Source organism: Carlito syrichta, unplaced genomic scaffold (assembly GCF_000164805.1).
Source record: "Carlito syrichta isolate Samal-C Ts95f unplaced genomic scaffold, Tarsius_syrichta-2.0.1 Scaffold315469, whole genome shotgun sequence".
Lineage (NCBI taxonomy): Eukaryota > Metazoa > Chordata > Mammalia > Primates > Tarsiidae > Carlito > Carlito syrichta.
The window spans coordinates 234,500-255,787 of NW_007259565.1; the positions used below are offsets into that span (position 1 = coordinate 234,500).

The 21,288-nt window shown below is 38.1% G+C and overlaps 1 protein-coding gene across 1 annotated transcript in view; it reads left to right on the top strand.

The window, feature by feature from the left end:
* The window catches only part of ABCB11 (ATP binding cassette subfamily B member 11), a 96,975-nt gene that overhangs the window by 43,549 nt on the left and 32,138 nt on the right, over window positions 1-21,288 (top strand). The window contains exons 12-17 of the mRNA XM_021706338.1: window positions 47-250; window positions 2,191-2,361; window positions 2,841-3,048; window positions 3,955-4,018; window positions 8,464-8,566; window positions 14,940-15,104. Coding sequence (XP_021562013.1) covers window positions 47-250; window positions 2,191-2,361; window positions 2,841-3,048; window positions 3,955-4,018; window positions 8,464-8,566; window positions 14,940-15,104 — 915 coding nt within the window. The remainder of the gene's footprint in view (window positions 1-46; window positions 251-2,190; window positions 2,362-2,840; window positions 3,049-3,954; window positions 4,019-8,463; window positions 8,567-14,939; window positions 15,105-21,288) is intronic.

Sequence of the window (21,288 nt, forward strand, 5' to 3'; positions counted from 1 at the left end):
TCTGAAGGATTCTAAGAGAAGTGATGTTGTTCTCATGCTCTCTTAGGTGACTCTGGATGGCCATGACATTCGCTCTCTTAACATTCAGTGGCTTAGAGATCAGATTGGGATAGTGGAGCAAGAACCAGTTCTGTTTTCCACCACCATTGCAGAAAATATTCGCTATGGCAGAGAAGATGCGACAATGGAAGATATAGTCCGAGCTGCCAAGGAGGCCAATGCCTATAACTTCATCATGGACCTGCCACAGGTACCTCTAGCCTTCAGTACATGGAGGAAACCCCAAAAGTTGTAGAAGGAAAGTTATGCAATAATGCACGGATCTTTTCATTTGAATCCGGAATCATTAAATTCTTAATGTCATGTTTTAGTTTCATGCCTGGATGTGTACCATAAGTTTTCTCTTTCATCTGAAAACGCATTGTTTATACATTCAAAATCTACCAAATTGGGGAGCTGTCTTTTGAAAAGCTCCCTTTGTTGTTAATACGATAACAACTCACAACTAAACTGGGAAACGATCTTTTGAAAAACTTCTTTGACATAGATACAATGTCCTTATTCTGTCTATTAAGCATTTGTCTAAGCAGAGCTAAATTTGTCATGTGGCAATCATTTGCACAATGCTCTCTTGATGTCTGCCATCGTCATGGTGTGTTAGTTTACTTGTGCTTACATAGCTAATACTGTATCCCCAACACTGTATCTCACATATTCAGAAACAATTCATCAAATATCTTCATCAAATAGTTGTAATTCAGCAACAACTACAAAAAATCAACTCCACGTTATTATATTTGGATGAACTTTGACACTGATGGTCTGCTGAGTCAAAGATTCGTTATTAATAATAGTTGACATGTTGACTGAGCTTGGTGACAGCCTGTAATCCCAGCACTTTGGGAGGCCGAGGCGAGTGGATTGCCTGGGACTATGGTTCGAGACCAGCCCAGGCAACTTGGTGAGCCCTCTTCTCTATAATAAATCAAAAAAACAAAAATTAGCCAGGAGTGGTAGCGCACGCCTGTAGTTCTGGCTACTTGAAAGGCTGAGGCAGAAGGATCGCGGGAGCCCAGCAGGCAAACGCTGGGGTGGCCGTGAGCGTGCCATGGCACTCCAGCCTGGGCGATGGAGTGAGACTCCAACTAAAAAAAAAAAAAAATAGTTGACATGTATATAGTATTTACTATGTACCATGCACTGTTTTGAGCACTTTACATCTACTCATGTAATCCTCACAGCTACCCTGTCAGGCAGCTACTATTATATGCCATTTATGGATGAAGAAATAAGATTCTGAGAGATCAAATAACTTACTCAAGATTATACACCACATGAGCAGGAAAGATAAGATTTATACACAGGTGATCTGCCTCCAGAGACAGTGATCTTGAACACTTCCTATTCAGCCTTCTAAATTATCTTTCAGAGGAGGATTGCAGTGTGACTAGGATGTAGTCTAGTGATCAAAGAGGATAAACTTTAGAAACAGACTGCCTTGATACAAATCCTAGCTTCTCCACTTACACACTTTACCTCTTTATGCCCCAGTGTTTCTTAATCATCAGGTGAGGAGAACAACAGTAAGTGCCTATGCGGTATGTATGAAGGCTAAATGAGATGATATGTGTGAAAATATCAGTACCATGCTTTATTTGTGGAAGATGCTCAACTCATGTTGCCAAATAATAAGCAAAATAAATGAACACTGACACCTCACTATTAGATTCCAATGTCAAGCTAGTCTCATTACCTATCTACTGTTGATGGTAATGATTATAAAGCTAGTTTGAACTTTTAATAAAAAGACAGCCTTAGCATTTTGCCTTGCCGTGTTGTCTAGCTAGAGAAAAGAGACAAGGATCTGATATGTGTTCTAATCCTTTAAGATCGATTTTTAGAATCCTGATCAACTTTGACTTTGGTTGAAAAATTGTATCTGAATTTGAGCTAGAGGAACATTTACACAACCCAGTAAACCTCAAAATAAAAGCATAAGTCAATTGCTTTATCTCACACACAAATATTGATCAGACAATAATCCGTTTGGGGAAAGGATATTTCTTTCCATGAAAGTTGGAACCGTGAAAATTCATACTTGAGGAGGAAACTAGAGAGGACATTATAATGGATCACTGTCAGTGCCATCACATTCTTCTCCCTTCATGACTGGTGTCACCTTCCTCCTAGCAATTTGACACCCTTGTTGGAGAAGGGGGAGGCCAGATGAGCGGTGGCCAGAAACAAAGAGTGGCCATTGCTAGAGCCCTCATTCGAAATCCCAAGATCCTGCTTTTGGACATGGCCACCTCAGCTTTGGACAATGAGAGTGAAGCCATGGTACAAGAAGCCCTGAGTAAGGTTTGTGGAAAGTCTGAGTTCATTTTACAGGTCCGTGGAAATGCTTATGCCGCTCTCAGAAAGGCAGCTCCCTGGAGGGAGGTGGGAGGAAGGAGTGGTGATACTATTTGAGTTCATGTGTCCGTCTGATAGTTTAGAAAAAATTGACTGACTACAATCTTCCTCACAGTTGAACAGAAGACAGTTATGATTTGTTATCCTAAGCTGCACATGTAAAATTTTAAATCTTGTTAGGACTAGCTTACATCATTTTTTAAATTAAAATTTTTAAAATCTGTTGATTAATAACAGGACCCGTGTGTAATAGGGTTTACGATTACAAAAATGTGTGCTGGCCTCTTCTAATGTCTGCATAGTCTATTTAAGAATATTCCCAAGGACCAAGGCTCTGACTTACTAGTGGATTTTGAGACAATCCAAAGGTCAATGTCAGCTCCATTTTACAGTCTTGTTTAACAGTGCACTACATATTCTTACAGATTCAGCACGGGCACACAATCGTTTCGGTTGCTCATCGCCTCTCTACAGTCAGAGCTGCAGATACCATCATTGGTTTTGAACATGGCACTGCAGTGGAAAGAGGCACCCACGAAGAACTGTTGGAAAGGAAAGGTGTTTACTTCACTCTAGTGACTTTGCAAAGTCAAGGAGATCAAGCCCTTCTTGAAGAGGATATAAAGGGTAAGTGTATTTTCTCTATGTTTGTACATTATATTAAATAGTTAATATTTATAGTGCTTTATGGGTTTCTATGAATTCTAATATACATTGAGTTTTTTCTCCCAACAGCCTTGGCAGGCATTATATAGATAGTAAAGGAAACAACTGACACTCAGGAGGTTAAATTATCTGATTAAGTCATAGTGCTAAAACCAAGGTCTCCTAACTTTCAGTTCTATCCCCTTTTCTTTTTTCTTTTTTTGCTTTTGACTCAGGGCCGGTTAGAAGCACAGACTTTACCTGCATGCATTCTCTTTTCTTTACCCTATGCAAATAGGAGAGGCTTCCCAGAGTGTATCCTGCAACAGTAGGAGCTCCATGCTTACTGGTTGAGTGAATTAACTAATGATTAAAAAGTATTATACTTATTTTCAAATGTAGACAGATAACTTCAGCCTCTAGTGCACTTTTGCTTGTCAATCTGAACTTTCAGACTCGGTGGTTACCCCAATCTAAATTAACCAACCACTCTAAACTTCCTCTGTCATTTTACATTTGAATTTGTGAACTACATTAAGTATAATGAGTGTGTACATTTAATACACATGAGTTATTCTGAAGAGATTTTTGAAAAGTTTGGTGGTTCTCTCATTTTTTGCCACTTCTAGTAGACTTTTAAAAAATGATTCATGCTAAAAAATACCCACTTCTGTTGAGGTAACAGGATGTAATAAGATCTTGCTGAGTATTTTGAAAATGTTAGAATGTATTGGACAAATCCCAAGTTTTATTTACTGCAATAAAGTTAACAGAATACTTTGGTATTAGACATAGTCATGATATTCTAAGCAAATAGTAAATAATTCTGTTTAGATGTGGTTCTATTTATTGCACACACTAAGGAATCACTCATTTTGTGTTGAATAGAAAAAGATGCAACTGAAGATAATATGCTTGAGAGGACCTTTAGCAGAGGCAGCTACCAAAATAGTTTAAGGTAAGCTCAAGCCATGGCACAGACTTTCAAGTGTTTTTATCTCAGGTACAACAAGAAGAATCCTAAGCAGACTCCCAAGTCCTGTGTAGTATGAATATGAAAGGATCCCTGGTTGCTATGTTGACTTTTTTTTTTTCTATTTAACTTTAGATTCTCAACTTATTGGGAGTAAGGGTTACAATGAAGTTGTTCTATGGTTCTATGGTTAAAATGTTTATTGAGCTCAGAAAGGGGATTAAAAAAAAATCTGTGTTTAGTCTTTCTCTGCCCCAAACTAATGGTGGTATGAAACACTGTCTAATAGGAAGGTCAGTTTCATGCCTTTAGCACCATTCTTTAATCTACTGAGCTGCAAATTAAATTACAAACACTTCTGCTCCCAGAGTAACTCATCTGAAGTCAACTCATTCCTTAACTAGATGAAATAAGAAATATACTTTTTAGCTTTTAAACAGAATTTTCCTAAACATGAGCTATTTATTTTTCTCCAGATCAATGTAAAGGTATTTACTTTCAAAACATATTTTTGGAGTATGCTATTAGTGAGACTGTAAATTTTAGTTTTAATCCTGGTTTAAAAGTTTCAGTAGAAATTTCCCTCTAACATTAAAAGTCTGTGCATTAATAATTCTGCCCAGAAGTTAGGTAATGGGATGGAAGCAATCTGTCTACAATTGCCCTTACCATTTCCAGGACTTTTAATGCAAGACTGTACAAAGACTCAAGTATGAGACTTGCTCATTCAAGATAGCTAATCGTTTATTGAAAAATAGTTAAAGAGGCTTAAAATAGAATATTCGGGTAACAACTCCACGTAGGTCAAACCTGATTTATTCATTTTCATACTCAAAGAATAATTCACAAAAAGCATTGTATTTCTTTTCAAATGTAGATAGATACTTCAGGCCCTAATGTATCTTTTACTTAACAATCTGAATTTTCAGACATAGGTTTTAAATTTTATCCTCTTGAGAAAAAGCCTATTCAAAAACACTTTAAGAAATGCTGATTTAGCTGGTGTGGTCACTCAGCCTATAATTCCAGCACTTTGGGAGGCCGAGGTTAGAGGACTGCCTGAGCCCGTGGGTTCAAGGCCAGCCAGGGCAACTTGGTGAGACCACATCTCTAAAAATAAATAAAAAAAATTAGCCAGGCGTGGTAGCGCGTGCCTGTAGTTCCAGCTACTCAGAAGGCTGAGGTGGAAGGATTGTGGGAGCCCAGCAAGTTGACGCTAGAGGTGGCTATGAGTATGTCACTGCACTCCAGCCTGGGTGACAGAGTGAGACTCCAACTCAAAAAAAAAAGGAAATGCTAGTTTTACTGAATTTGGAAAATAAAGCAATAGCTTCAAGTTACTCTATATAGAAAAAGCCATAAAAATTGCCAAAATTATCAGGCAATTTTTATAGACATCTGGCAGTAAGTTTACTTATGCTTTTCTGATTGGAACAGAAAATTAAAATTATACATGTCATTAGAATCACAACCTGAAGATACCAATAAACTTTTTAAACACAGAGAATGACTAGGCATCTCTTTTGGTCACTAGCTTAAAGGTTGCAGAGTGGAGGTGTTTCTTGTGATTATGCAAACAAGAAAATAAATGTTTTCTTAACTTTTCAGATGAGCAAAATCCTACCTGTCCTAAGTAGTTTACTTATAGTTTATTAATAGGACCAGATAACCATTTTTAATATAAACATTTCTTATTTAACTGTAATTTCTCACAAACTCTACATTTTGGTGACTAGGATGAGAAATTCAGGAATATAATCTACACACAGAAAGTAGCTATTAACTTCCTGCAGATAAAGATTTATAACGTTGAATAAGAAAATCTGTTAAAAATATCTTATTGTACATGCTGACAGAATTTTTTGCTAAAAGATGACTAAATGAAATGTTAATTTGTATCTTGTTTCTCTGGTTTCAGTTTTTCTGATGGTTGAACCCCTTTTCAGCAATATATTTTAGGTTTGAGAACAATTTAATGGATAACCAATTTCCTAAATTATCATGTTGAGAGAAAAAGAGAGTATATTTATTCCCCAAATTAGTTGTTTTTATTTGCAGTTAGAAGTGGTACATAGCTTCTGAGAAGGGGAAGGGCAGATGCTGTAGGTTTCTGGAAAAGGCTGTGAAAAAACTCTTACTCTGGTGTTTCTGATAGACTTAAAAAGAAGAAACCAGCTGGCAGGTGGAGCACCTGACTAGCACACTTACAGCCTATGTTAGCCAGATGGAATGGTTTGGGGGAAGGAGAGGAGAGGAGAGGAGAGGAGAGGAGAGAGAGAGAGAGAGAGAGAGAGAGAGAGAGAGAGAGAGAGAGAGAGAGAGACAGACTTAAGAAATATAAGATTCAAGTAGTAGATATCTGAGGGTCAAGGATCTAGGTCTTCCCATACTCAGAACTGGAAAGGTAGTCAGTCAGATTTCGACAACCTTTCCATCTCCATAAACTCCTGCCTTGGAATCCATTGCTCCGGGTTTGCTTTTTATGTCCAGTTACCTTAAGTCTATCCTATCACGCACCTTGCTCTTTTCAGTTGACACAATCCTATTCTGCACACATTTTGGAGGAGACATCCCAACTTTGGTTACCTAACCCAAGGAAATGACTGTACTTACTACAACAGAGTTTCAAACTAGGTGAGGGGGAAACTCTGGGGTGGTCCCAGAGTCCAGCTTGGTGGGCAGGGAATGGGGTCGAGGAGTGGTTTCATGCCTGGTCATAAGGAGTCTAAGCAAGAGTTTGAATGTGCAAGAGCAAAGATGAGGGAGGACTTCAAGTAACTGCGTGGTGTTGAACCTGAATGACTAAGAGGATGGTAGTGCCATTAACAGAATGTGGAAACAAATTGGTGTTATGAAGTTGTTGGGTTACTGCCTTCTCAAGATAGCTAGATGAGCATTGGGTAAGCAGGCATCATCTTGGTATTTGTTTTAATCTAATTTCCCCTCGATACAAAATGATAGCGAGAAACATAAGGAATGGTTCCCTCTCAGTGGCACTGAAACAGTTGGTGCAGGTATCTCTCATCACTCAATCTCTCTTCACACCATTTACTTCAGATTGTACTTTCAAAAGCACAGCTTTGATCATGTAGCTCCATCCCTCCTGAGTCTTCTGCATTGCTTCTTTAATGAATTACTTCTCATGCTTGTCATGTACTAAGAATATTTAACAAGTAACTTTGTTCTTCTCATCTCCATGCTTCGGTTTATACTATTCTCTTAACCAGAAATGTTTTTTCCCCTGGTTGATAAATACCCAAATTCTACCTTAGCCACCTCTTCCTAGAATTCTGTCTTGGTAACACTTGACATCCATTTATTTTTCCTTGAATTTCCATAATCTTGATCCAAATCTGCCTTAGAGCACTTAGAACATTCTTCCTGACATCAGAGTCAGCATACACTTCTTTTATAAGATTTAAACTACTTGAGGGAGAAGTCCATCATTGACTGGTCTTTGTGTTCCCCATAGGACTCGGCATTGGTTTGCATGTTGCAGGTACCCAGTAAGCCTCTGATGAATTAATAAATGAATGAATGAACACATTGAGCTAAATTACATTTCTTTTTTCTTTTTTTTTGAGTTGGGGTCTCACTCTGTCGCCCAGACTGGAGTGCAGTGGCCGCTCCCGGCCACCGCAGCCTTGACCTGCTGGGCTCCGGCGATCCTTCTGCCTCAGCCTTCCAAGTAGCTGGGACTACAGGCGCGCGCTACCACGCCTGGCTAATTTTTGATTTATTGTAGAGATGAGGTCTCACCAAGTTGCCCAGGCAGGTCTCGAACCCGTGGGCTCAGGCAATCCACTCACCTCAGCCTCCCAAGGCGCGGGATTACAGGCTGAGCCACCGAGTCTAGCTTAAATTACATTTCAATAAGATACTTATAAGTGAATCCCTAGCGGTAGTATATAACCTAGAGAAAATGTCACTTAGGGGTCCTATTTCCTCCTATTATTTGTATCAAGGTAGAAACATGCTAAAGTAAACAGAGAGAGAGAGAGAAACAGAGAGACAGAGACAGGGAGAGAAACAGATCAAAACTATAGTCTAAAACAGAAGGGAGGTAAAAGTGATGAACTATTGTCATGGTAGCAATGATCAAAATCATGTAAATTTAGAATGCATTTGAGCCTTGGGTGCTTCTTGGTGAACTGGTAGGACAGTTTTGCTCCCTGTCTCTTTCTCCCTCCCTGGCTACAATCTGAGTCCAACAGTTGCAAGAGTTTGGAGCCCAGAGCAATCAACCTGATTAGTTCTGCTTTAAAAATAGCTCTGTCAAATCTAACCTCTAAGTTCTCTTATCCAGTTCCCATGTTACCTACCGAAAATTTCTGTTTATTTGACATATGTAATGTAAACTTGAACACCAGTTAAGTCTTGTTCCAGTCTGGCCACAATCTATACTTTTTTGTCTTTCTGTTCATTTGCAGAGATTCCATCCGGCAACGCTCCAAGTCTCAGCTTTCTTACCTGGTGCATGAACCTCCATTAGCTGTTGTAGATCATAAGTCTACTTATGAAGAAGACAGAAAGGTCAGGTATCAGTTACTCATGGGGGATGGAAGGAGTCTCTCTTGGAGACTGTTGTATACTCTTTAAACCTGAGAATATAAGTTTTCTTGGCATATATATATAGTAATAATTCATTAAGTCAGCCTAAATGACAAAATATTAAGACCTCATGAAAACTCTAATTTTACACTACTTCAAAGGAAATGCAGATAAGCTAATTAGTTACTTTTTAGAATACAGGGTAACTAAAACTGGACTTCTATGGGTTAATTAATAGGTCACAGACAAACTATTCTGACAAACAATGGAAATGTGTTAATTAAATGTGTTTAACAGATTATCTGCTTATATGTAGATATCCTTTTAAAAAATGTTTGACTATCTGAAAATATTTTTTTCTCAAATTTTAAGTCTCCTTTCTAAATTATAATAATCTTGGCAAAAATATCTTGCTGAACAAAGATATTTAAACAGACTAGCTCTTATACAAGTTATAAACATTTTTGAATTAATGGAGGCTGATTAGATGTTATGGACATTTGTTTACTTCACACAGTTTTGTGATTGTTTTAAGATATATTTAAGTAACACTGTTAATTTTGTCATAATTCAAAATAGCATAAAAATTAAAGAGCTGGGAGAAAGCAACATATCTAGCAATATAAAGCTTTCTTTATAGGGATGCAGGTGTCTTGCTGCTGCAAACATTGTCTAATGTTCACATGAGGGAGACCATCTATTCTCCTCCAAGCCTTTCCTGACTACTGCACTTCAGCACTTCAGCTCTGATACTTTCATTGTTATTTCCCCACAGTCCTTCATGGAAGCTTTTCATGGTAATTTTCTTATTGAGCCTTATTTAAAATCATGTTGCTTCATCTCCTTACTAAATTATAAGCATCTTACAGTTAGTGACAACATCTTGTTTGTGTTTGAATCAACTTGGTTATCTAACCGGGTGCCTTGTACTTAGTAGGACATCAAGAGATTTTGAAACTTAATGAAAAGTTGACTTTCTACAACAAAATAAAGCCCAACCTGCAAGATGTATCAAACCAGAGAAGTCAGATAATTTTGTAATTATAAGCATATCCATTATGCATAATGTAATTTTAAATTGTCTTCAGTAAACTTCCAGTACATGCATTCATTAGGAAATAATCATAAACATTGGTTTACAATGGATAAATTTGGAATAAAGTAGGGTATTATTTATTATCTTATGAATATGACAGAAGAATTAATTAGGCTCTCTTTTGTTTCTTATGTATTAATATTGAATAAATAGTGATCTCAATATCTAATAGAGATGGTTTAAATGAATTTTGTAGAATAGTTTTTCTCAGGAGCAGCAAGAAAAAACATATTTAGCAATCATGGTTTCTTACTGTATCTTGCCATTAAAGATTCAACTCCTCTTCTAGTTCTACAAATAACTATTTCATTTAGTTCATGGTGCTGCCACAAATAACTACCAGATGCATTATATAAGAATAATAGAGTTTTAAGGGAGAAAGAACCAAATGCTGCATGGAAATTTCATACACAACAATACCAATCATATTTAATGTTTGCATTTTTGTTTGTTTGTTTGTTTTGAGGTGGAGTCTCACTCTGTCACCAGACTGGAGTGCAGTGGCCGTTCCCGGTCACCGCAGCCTCGACCTGCTGGGCTCCGGCGATCCTTCCGCCTCAGCCTTCCGAGTAGCCAGAATTACAGGCACGCGCTACCATGCCCAGCTGATTTTTTGATTTATTGTAGAGATGAGGTCTCGCCAAGTTGCCCAGGAGGGTCTCGAACCCATGGGCTTAGTCAATCCACTCACCTCAGCCTCCCAAAGGCGCAGGATTATAGACTGAGCCACCAAGCCCGGCTAATGTTTGCATTTAAAAAAATAGTTTCTGGGTAGATGTTTGATGATGAAAGCAAGGACAAGGGAGGAAGGAGAGAAGAGAGGGAGAGACGGAAGGAAAATCTGAGTTTTTCATTGTTGTTGTTTAAGCTGGAGGATAGCCTAGCATAGTCGCAGAGAATCATCAGATTCCTTGGAGATATGGAGATCAAATTTTCATATCTTTTCTTTTGGCGCAGAAAAACTCAGAAGGGAGCCATTTCAATAAAAGGAAATCTAAATCAAATATAGGGACTGGTTTTATAGAGATTAAAATGTTCTATATTATCTTCTACTCTTCAGTGTTAAAAATGAAGAATAAAGAAATTAAGTTCAATTAAATGTAAACCAGTGTGATTTTAAAAAATCATCCCTTTAAAAATTCTAAATTTGAAATATTTTCTCTAGTTAAGGGAGATAGAAACAAAGAAATGAAAAAAAGTAATAATAAAGAAAGGGAAACCAATGTGATTATGAACCAAGGGGAAAAGTTCTTATATTAATACTGCTCATTTGTATGATAAATTTTATTAAAGTTCTTTTGATTTTAAAAACTAATTAGTTCTATAAAAGAAAACAAATTAGGATTAATATAATTGGACTTATGAAATTCCTTTTTCTCTTTTTTTTTTTTTTTTTGAGTTGAGGTTTCTGTTGCCCAGGCTGGTGTGCAGTGTCACAATCATGGCTCACTGAGGCCTCAACCTTCTGGGATCGTGTAATTCTTCTGCCTCGGCCTCCTGAGTAGCTGGGACTACAGGTGCACACCACTATGACCGATTAGTTTTTTTTGTTGTTGTTTGTTTTTTGTAGAGAGGAGGTCTTGTTATGTTGCCAAAACTGGTCTCAAACTCCTGGGCTCAAAGCAGTCCTCCTGCCTTGGCCTCCCAAAGTGCTGGGATCACAGGCCCTCTGTGCCTGGCCTGACTTAGAAATTTCTAATATTGTATGAGTATACATGGCTCAGTTTTGGTATTTTTATGTATTTTAATACTTAACTAAATTCTGCAGCCCGAGTATTGGCAGAATACTTTACTTTTCTCATTTTTAAGGAGAAGGTCTAACCTTACTTTCTGTAGATTGGGAAATGTTCTTTCATGTGACTAAACGTCTATTTACACAAAGGAGTTATCTCCACCTTGTGGTCTTATAGAGTATTGATTCTGAACATGTAAAATGGTTTCCTAAGACATCTGTGCTTCTAAACCCTAATCATAGTTAGCTGGTTATAGAGATAAGACTATACTCATTTCTCCTCACTCTTAAGCTGTTTCCTTACCTCTCATAAGTGGGGTCAGATCTTAGTTATAATGCTAATAAAAATAAGCCTAGGGTTGGGGAAAACCACAGGCTAGATGTCTCAGTCTCTAATATTTAGGCACCTCTTTCAGTGAAACAAACAAAAAAAAAGGGCATATTAGATAAAATCAGGACCAAATTGTAGACATCCATAACTTCATCACAGCTAATGTATAAAATGAGATTTACCCATTGGCTAAGAAATAGGATAGACACAACCCCCATAAAAATGACTATCAATATTTGTTCATTTGGAAGAATCTCTGCTTCTTTGTCATATTTACCATTTCTTATTATCAGATCTTAAAGTTATTATTAGGACAGGAGACCCCTATTGAATGGAATATAGAAACCAGTGTAACAAAGTATAGAAAGCAGGACATAAGATCTGGGCTGGAAAGTTATAGCTTCCTCTGGCCTATACAAGGAAATGTAAGAAAGGAAACTGAGAAAAGCCCAGTGTCTAGCATTGAACCATCTACATGGCAGATAGGCAGTTTTTAAAATAAATGTTTTGTGTGTATGCACCATGGCATAAAATTTCACTTATTCTTTTACCTGATAAACACAACAGTAGCTACTGTCCTGCCATGGAGTTGCTGATAGATATTTCTTTACTTATGATTTAAAAATAAATAAGACCTGTGAAACTTTCCAGTGCTACAGTAGAGGTACAGATTCTGTAGTGAGGAAACACATATAAACTTTATAACTTTACCTTTGTCTGTAGGTTACTAATTTGCTGTTAATTTATTCATTTTCCCTTTATATTTAGTTTTGCAAAATCAGAAGAAAAAATTTTCTTTACTGGATGACTTTATTATATTTTTATATTGTTTTCTTTTATGCTTCTGCTCATCTTTAAATAACATTCAATCAGAAGTCCATTTTCCAGGGACAGATTTTCTAGGTTTTGTATTATTCAGGCTGGACGGCTGAATTTTTGGGAGGTGTTAGGCAATAATTTTCTTTAAACTTTTAGTATAGCGGTACAAAATATTATTCAAATTAAATTTTGTTTCTTGTAAATTTATCTTGGAATTAAAAATCACTAAACAAAAATTACTTAATATTGCTTTTAAATATCTTAGGTATTGTCATTTAGGGTTAGGGATACCTTCTGGGTATCAGAAGGTTAAAAAATTTCCATCATGGAAAAGTTTCCATCCTAAGCAAGATATACAGTTATAGAATCCTAGACATTTAGTGGTGGAGAAGTCTTGGAGATCATATACTGCTAAGGGTCTTTAATCTGAACTTTGGTTGCCAGAATTACCTGAGAAGTATTTTTTAAAAACAGAGATTCACACTCAGGCCTACTAAATTGGAATTCTGGTGATGGGATCCAGGAGTCCATTTGTTTAATCATCAACCTACATGAGTCAAAGAGTAACCAGTTCTGGACACCAACTACTACCAACTACTATCTAGAGGGCAAGGAGTCTGAAATTTTGCTCTATTGCAAGCCATTCAGTTAGCCTGACATAGTTTCATGATGTGGCAGAATACACGAGTGCCCTGAATCAGAGGCAAAGGATTTTATTACTCATAGCAACAACAGTAGCCAGAATTCAGCATTTGCACCGACTCCCTAACCCAATCCCCAGTTTCTACAAGGTGAGGCAAAGAGGATCAGTTGATAACAGCAAATAAATGGGTGTGGGATAGGAGAGGAATCCTGGGCTTGAGTAGCCTGACTTCCATAATGGGCAGGAAGTCCATTGCTTGGGATGAAGACATAATCTCTGTCTTCCAAGGCCGTTTACTATATACAAACATCTTCAATAAATAATCTGAATGAAGGTACTCTGTTCACAAGTTGTACAGAAACATGAGACACCCAGAGAGACTGTCTCTTGAAAACAATCTAGTCCAACTCTCTCATTTTAAGGATGAGATCACTGAGGCCCAGAGAGCTAAAGCACATGGTGATATATTCCTTTGGTAGCCATGGAATGTTGTACTCAGGCTTCACAGTTATCCTTCTTCCTCTCTGGCATTGATTGCCTAGAGTTAGTAAGTTGTCAGAGATGAAATAATTGAGTAGAAGAATATGCTGCATGAGTGAACAGTAATGACAAAGTACAAATATTGAGGCCAGGCCAAGAGAGAACTTGAAATGGAGGCAGAAACGAATTTATCAACAGCCAGAGCTGCCTCTTTATCCTATTTGACTTGGAACTAGAATGAAATGGACATGATACGAGGATTTTATTTAAATTAAATGTGATCTGTGACTTTGTAAGCAAAGGGAAAGTTTTTGAAGATTCTTGCTAATGTCTATTCCTGACATTCAGCTACCTAAATGGTAAATTACCGTGTTAATTAAAGAGAGCATTGATTACATTTTATAGCCAATTTGCTAAATATATTTTTAGTACATGTTAATAAAGTTTAAAAAAGTACAAATATATACAAGCCACCTAAAATCCCTAATCAAAGTAAATAATACATTTAACAGATTGTCAAATAAATGGGCCTAAAGACCAAGCACTGAGTAATGTCTACAGCAAGCCAAAAGGTTGGCAAAAAATGATGGATTCTGCATATATATTTGCCACCGAGAGAATAAAAATTTTTGAGCTCTGACTTTAATGGCAACTAAAGAGATCAGAATAGATAAATACTGACTAATTTTTACTCTTTGTGGGTAAAAAAATGTGAAATTTAGAAATCCAAATGGCATCCCACCTATTTCTGGGTACTAATTAAGGAAAATCTTATGAAAACATGCCAATGATAACTGTTGGCACCACTTAATAAGTTTTAGATATATCGTCCTGCTTAGAGCTTTAGCCAGTTACTACATGATAGAATCTTGACATTTATGAAAAAACCATGAAAATTTCACTAATCCTCATAAGTATAAATACAACTATAGCAAAATTGTTTTTTTTAATTGAGAGTTATTTCTCTTCAAGATTCAACATATTTATTACCCTCTGAGATTTAATACATACTCACCTTCTGATGAGTGATCCCCTAGGTTCAGTCTCTTCCAAACCACAGCACAGTTTCAAACAATTCAAAACCATTCCTCGAAAAGTAATAAATCACCACATCTCATAGATCTTAGAGGTCACTCATAAACAAACTATGACTCTTAAGTCTGTGAGTACTAAAGGGTCTGTATAATCTGAGAGTATATGCAAAATGTCTGAGAGTACATTTGGATGACTAATGTAGCCCTCTCTCCACTCAAGGACAAGAACATTCCTGTGGAAGAAGAAGTTGAACCCGCCCCAGTTAGGAGGATTCTGAAATTCAGTGCTCCAGAATGGCCCTACATGCTGGCAGGGGCTGTGGGTGCAGCTGTGAACGGGACTGTTACACCTCTCTATGCCTTCTTATTCAGCCAGATTCTTGGGGTAAGCACACACTTGGACTAGCTTTCTTCTCAATGTACTGTGTGTTTTCATATCAGTGGATATTATCATATTTGATAGATTGGCTCTTTGTTTTAATGTATGTAGTTTTCTCTCTCTGTCTCTCTTTTTCTTTTCTTTCAATTTTTTTTTTTTCTCTCTTATTTCATCTTGAAAGAATGAAAAGTTCCCCAAGTCTCCATTACACAGACGGTAAGAAGGCAAAACTGAGCACTCTCATTTGGGCAGGCAGGGCATTTACACAGTCTTCGTGCCTGTAAAAAAACGGTACCGTAGAGCCAGGCTCGGTGGCTCAGCCTGTAATTCCAGCACTTTGGGAGGTTGAGGTGAGTGGATTGCCTGAGCCCACGGGCTCAAGACCCACCTGGGCAACTCGGTGAGACCTCATCTCTACAATAAATCAAAAATTAGCTGGGCGTGGTAGGGGGCGCCTGTAGTTCCAGCTACTTGGAAGGCTGAGGTGGAAGGATTGCCGGAGCCCAGCAGGTCGAGTCTGCGGTGGCCAGGAGTGGCCACTGCACTCCAGTCTGGGGGACAGTGAGACTCCAACTCAAAAAAAAAAAAAAATGGTACTGTAACTGCAAATCTAGTCTTGGAGGAGGGCAATTTACTTAGTAATGTATATGCAAACTTAATCAAAATGCAAAGCGGGTTTGTTGACTAATACAAAAGGATTTTAGGGCAATTTTGATCTTGCTGAACAGCTGAGGTACAAAGTTTGGCCTACATAGCAGGTGTTCATGCATGATGTAAAGTTCCCTACTGATTGACAAAGAGATGTAGAGAGGAAGTGGAAAAGGCAGAGAGAAGTAAAATAAGGCATGAATAAAAAATAAGCCTATCCCAATTTTTCACTTCCTATAGTTTCTTATATTCTCCATCTGACTTTATTGTTATAATCATCATAATAGTAACTATGAGCAGTTTCTAGGCACTATCTAAGCACTTTATGTATAATAGTTCGTTTAAGTTTACTAATAACTAAGGTAGGTATTCTTATTATTCCCCTTTTACAAAGGAGTAAATTAAGGCACAGAGAACTTAGGATAGCAAGTGGTGAAGTTGGGGTTCAAATCAGCCAGTGTAACTTTAGAGGCAGTTTCTAGTAAAACCTTGACATTGCGGGATTAGTTATCAAAATGCAATTATGGAAACGGTATTGAAAGCTGGCTGACTAGACACAGGTAGTATGTGCCTCCTTCACGGAGAAGAATCAGAATAGGTAGAAGATATTTACATTTCAAACAGATCATCTAGGAGAGAACACTAGGATTCACCAGAGAAGAAAAGGAAAGCACCAGAAGTAAGGAAAAGATTTGAGGCGGCTTGCCAAGCTGGGGACTAACAGAGGCTCCTGGATGCTGGGAAACAGGAAGAGAGAACCCTCAGGGCTCCAAAATGGGTTTTTGCATTCTTGGCTGTGGGAGAAACCCTGGGTCAACTAGGGCCTTGGGCATGACATACAGAGCTGTCTAAAGATTACACAGAGGCATTTCTCCAGAAAGGGAACCCACACAGAATTTCACAGACATCTGAGCCTGCAGCAGCCTCAGCTGGGAGTCATTTTGAGAGCCTAAATGCCAGGGATCTACAAACATGGCTGCTGCTGTGATCCTCCAAGGAGGGGGAAGAGAGACTTGGTCCTCCCACACACCTCTGGGAGAGTTCTTGCCACTGTGTTGTGAGCTGTTGTTGGGACTAAGATGTGAGCAGACTGCACTCCTCACAGCTTCTTGCCCATGCTGCTTGCCTGGGAAGGACCCTGCCCTCTCTGGTCCAGGACCAAAATGCCATTTTGAGAGTTTAATGTTGAGGCACAGCCTGCCCTCAGCCTAACTTTGGGTTGAAGTGCCTGCAACTGTCATCCAGCCAAGGAGGGACAAGAAAACCAGGCTATCCCATGCATACCAGGACAAGACCCAGTGCCCTGCAATGGGCTACATGAGACATTAGTGGACTGTACTCCCCACAGCTTCCTTCCCATTGTCCCCTGTCTGGGCAGTGCCCTGCCCTTTCTGGTCCCAGGCCTAAGGCATCATGTTGAGAGTTTAATGTTGGGCTGTGCTCTGCACTTAGCCTGAGTTTGGGCTGACACAGAGGCCGCTGCCAACTGGTCAAGGAGGAACAGAAAAACCAGGCTATCCTACGAATATCTAGGACAATACTCACTGCTCTGCAAAGGGCTGCTAAGAGACTGGGATGTGAGTGGACCACACTTCCCACATCTTCTTGTTCATGCTGCAAGATGTTAAGGGGAGCTTCTTTCCCACTCTCTTCTGCCTGGGAGAGGTCCCACCTTCTCTGGTCACAGGCCAACAGCTGGCACAATTTTGGCAGTTTAATGTTAGGCTGTGTCCCACTCTCAGGTTGAGTTTGAGGCAACACAGCTGCATTTGCCACCCAGCTGGGGGAGGGTCAAGTTCTGCTAAGTACACTCATGACCAAGTTCTCCTAAGCACACTTATGACAATATCTACTACCCCTCTAGGGTGGCTGTGGGACTGAGGACTAGCCCACCCAACCCATGGCAGCTTCCAGCAACACCAACATGGACTGCCTAGGTCCCACTGGGTCACTCCACCACTGCTTTGCCATTACCCACACAATGCCAGCTGCCCAGAGACCTGAGAACCTGCCCACACATCTAGCCCACCACTCTCACTACTAACTTTTAAGCAAGTCACCTAGAGACCCAAGAATGATCCCTACAGGACCCACTGACAATGGAGCCAGTGTAAGCTGCTCTAAGATCTAAAAACAGGGATGCTCATCACACTGCTGCCATTATCAGAACTCAGAATAAAAACCGATATAAATAACTCAGAAAATCAATTCAGGATATGAATGAGAAATTTACCAAGGAGATAGATATCTTTTTAAAAATTAAAAAAGAAGCAGAAATTCTGGAACTAAAAATTTCGTTGAAGGAAATAAGAAATACATTTGTAAGCTTCAATAATAGATGAGACCGAGAAGAAAAAAGAATCTCAGAACTTGAAGACAGGTCTGGTGAAATCATTCAGTTGGACAAAAATAAGGAAAAAAGACTGGACATGGTGGCTAATACCGTAATCCTAGCACTTTGGTAGGCCAAAGCAGGAGGATTGTTTGAGCCCAGGAGTTAGAGACCAGCCTCGCCAACATAGTAAGACCTCATCGCTACAAAAAAAGTATGCTAAAAATAGCCAACCATGGTGGCATCACCTGTAGTACCAGCAACTTGGGGGGCTGAGGTGGGAGGGTTGCTTGAGCCCAGGGGTTTGAGACTGCAGTGCACTGTAATTGTGCCGCTGCACTTCAGCCTGAGTGACAGAGTGAGACCCCAACGCAAAAAAGAAAAAAAAAAAAAAAGGAAATAAGAATAGAAAAGAATGACCAAAGCCTTCAAGAAGTCTGGGACTGCATAAAACTATCAAACATACAAAGTATCAGCATTTCCAATGGGAAAGAACAATCAAAAGGTTTAGAAAATATATTTAAGGAAATAATAAGTGAAAAGTCCCCAAGTCTATCAAGAAGGTTAGACATCCAGATACAGGAGGCCCAGAAATCCCCAGGAAAATACATTGCAAAAGTTACTTTAGTACAGCATATTATATTCAGAAGGTCTAAAGTCAAAGTGAGAAAAATAATTTTAAAATTAGCAAAAGCAAAGCATCTAGACACTTATAAAGGCAACTCCATCAGACTAACAGCAAACTTTTCGGTACAAACCTTACAGGCCAGAAGAGAATGAAATGGTGTTTTCAAACTACTGGAGGAAAAAAAAAAAACTGTCAGTCAAGAATTTTGTATCCTGCCAGAATAAAGTTCATAAATTAAGGTTCAATAAAATGCTTCCCAAATTAGCAAAGACTGAATCTGTTACCACTCAGTCGCCCCTACAGGAAATGCTCAATAGAGTCTTAAACATGGAAACAAAATATTGATATATTCAGCATCATGAAAATGTAAAACTCACAGTACATATAAAACTATCACACAAAGGAAGAAGAGAAAGGAAATGAAATGGCAACATGATAGAATTTGATCAAATCACAAAAACAGAAAAAGAAACAAAGAATTTATAAAACGACTTGAAAACAATCAACAATATGACAAGAACAAAGCCTCACATATCAATATTAAGCTTGAATATAAATGTATTAAATGCTTCACTTAAAAGACACAAATTGGCAGGATGGGTAAAAAAATATGATCCAACTATATGCTGTCTACAAGAAACCTCACCCACAATGACACATATAAATTAAAAGTAAAAGGGTGGAAAAAGATACTCCACACAAACAGAAACAAAAGCAAGCAGTATAGCTATATTTATATCACATAAAATAGACTTTAAATCTTAAAAAGTTTTAAAAAGACAAGCAAGAGGATACAACAATCCTAAAGATATATGAACCCAATGTTGGAACACCACATTTACAAGACAAATATTACTAGACCTAAATAAACAGATAGACAGCAATACAATACAAGTGACAGACTTCAACACCCTGCGCAAAGCATTAGACAGATAACAGAGGCAGAATATTAACAAAGAAATATGGAATTTAAATTGGACTTTAGAACAAATGGACTTACAGACATTTACAGAACATTCAACCCAACAACTGCAAAATATACATTCTTTTCATCAACACATGGAACATTCTCAAAAACAGACCATGTGTTAGGTAACAAAACAAGTCTTGGCATATTTTTAAAAACTAAATTATATGAAGTATTCTCTCAGACCACAGTGGACTAAAACCAGAATCAATACCAAGGAGAATTTTGGAAGCCATATATATACATGGAAGTTAAACACATGTTCCAAACAATCACTGCGTCAACAAGGAATTAAGACAGAAATTTTAAAAATTTTGAAATAAATGAAAATGAAAGCACAGCAGACCAAAACCTGTGGGATACAGCAAAAGCTGAGGAATGTTAATGTCATTAAATGCCTATATCAATAAAATAGAAAATTTTCAAAGTAACAACCTAACATTGCACCTCAAGGAACTGGAAAAAAACCAAACTAAATGCAAAATTACCAGAAGAAAGAAATAATAAAGATCAGAGCAGAACTAAATGAAATAGAAACCAATAAAATATATACACAAAGGATCAACAAAAATGAAATTTGGTTTCTTCAAACAGATGATAAAAATGGATAAACCACTAGCTAGACTAACCAGGAAAGGAAGAGAAAAAAAATCCAATAAATACAATCAAAAATGAAAAAGGAGACATTACAACTGATACAACAGAAATACAAAAGATTATCAAAGACTATTATGCTAACAAACAACTATTATGCTCACAAACAACTATATGCTCACAAACTAGAAAACCTAGAGAAAATTGACAGATTCCTAGAAACACACAACCTCCTGAGATTTAACCATGAAGAAGAAATAGATTGCCTAAACAGACCAGTAATGAGTAACAAGATTGAATAAGTAATTAAATAAATCTCCTAACAACAAAAACAAAAAAGCCCAAGATCAGAAGAACTTACAGTAGAATTCTACCAAACATACAAAGAAGAATTAATACCAATTCTCCCAAAGCTATTCCAAAAATTCAAGGAGGAAGAAAGTCTCCCTAACTCATTCTATGAAACCAGTAGCACCCTGATACCAAAATCAGACAGCAACACAACAAAAGAAGAAAACCTCAGATCAATATTCCTGATGAACATAGATGGAAAGAATCTCAACAAAAATACTAGTGCACTGAATCCAACAGCACATCAAGAAGATAATATGCCATGATCAGGTAGGATTTATCCCAGGGATGCAAGAATGGTTCAGCATATACAAATCAACAAACATAATCTAATCCATCACATAAACAAAATTAAGAACAAAAGCCATATGATCATCTCAATAGGTGCATCTGATAACATTCAGCATTCTTTCATGACAAAAGACCTCAATAAAATAGGCATAGAAGTAGCATATCCAAGCCGGGCTCGGTGGCTCAGCCTGTAATCCCATGCCTTTGGGAGGCTGAGGTGAGTGGATTGCCTGAGCCCGCGGGTTCGAGACCCGCCTGGACAGCGAGACCTCATCTCTACAATAAATCAAAAAATCAGCCGGGCGTGGTAGTGCATACCTGTAATTCCGGCTACTTGGAAGACTGAGGCGGAAGGATCGCTGGAGCCCAGCAGGTCGAG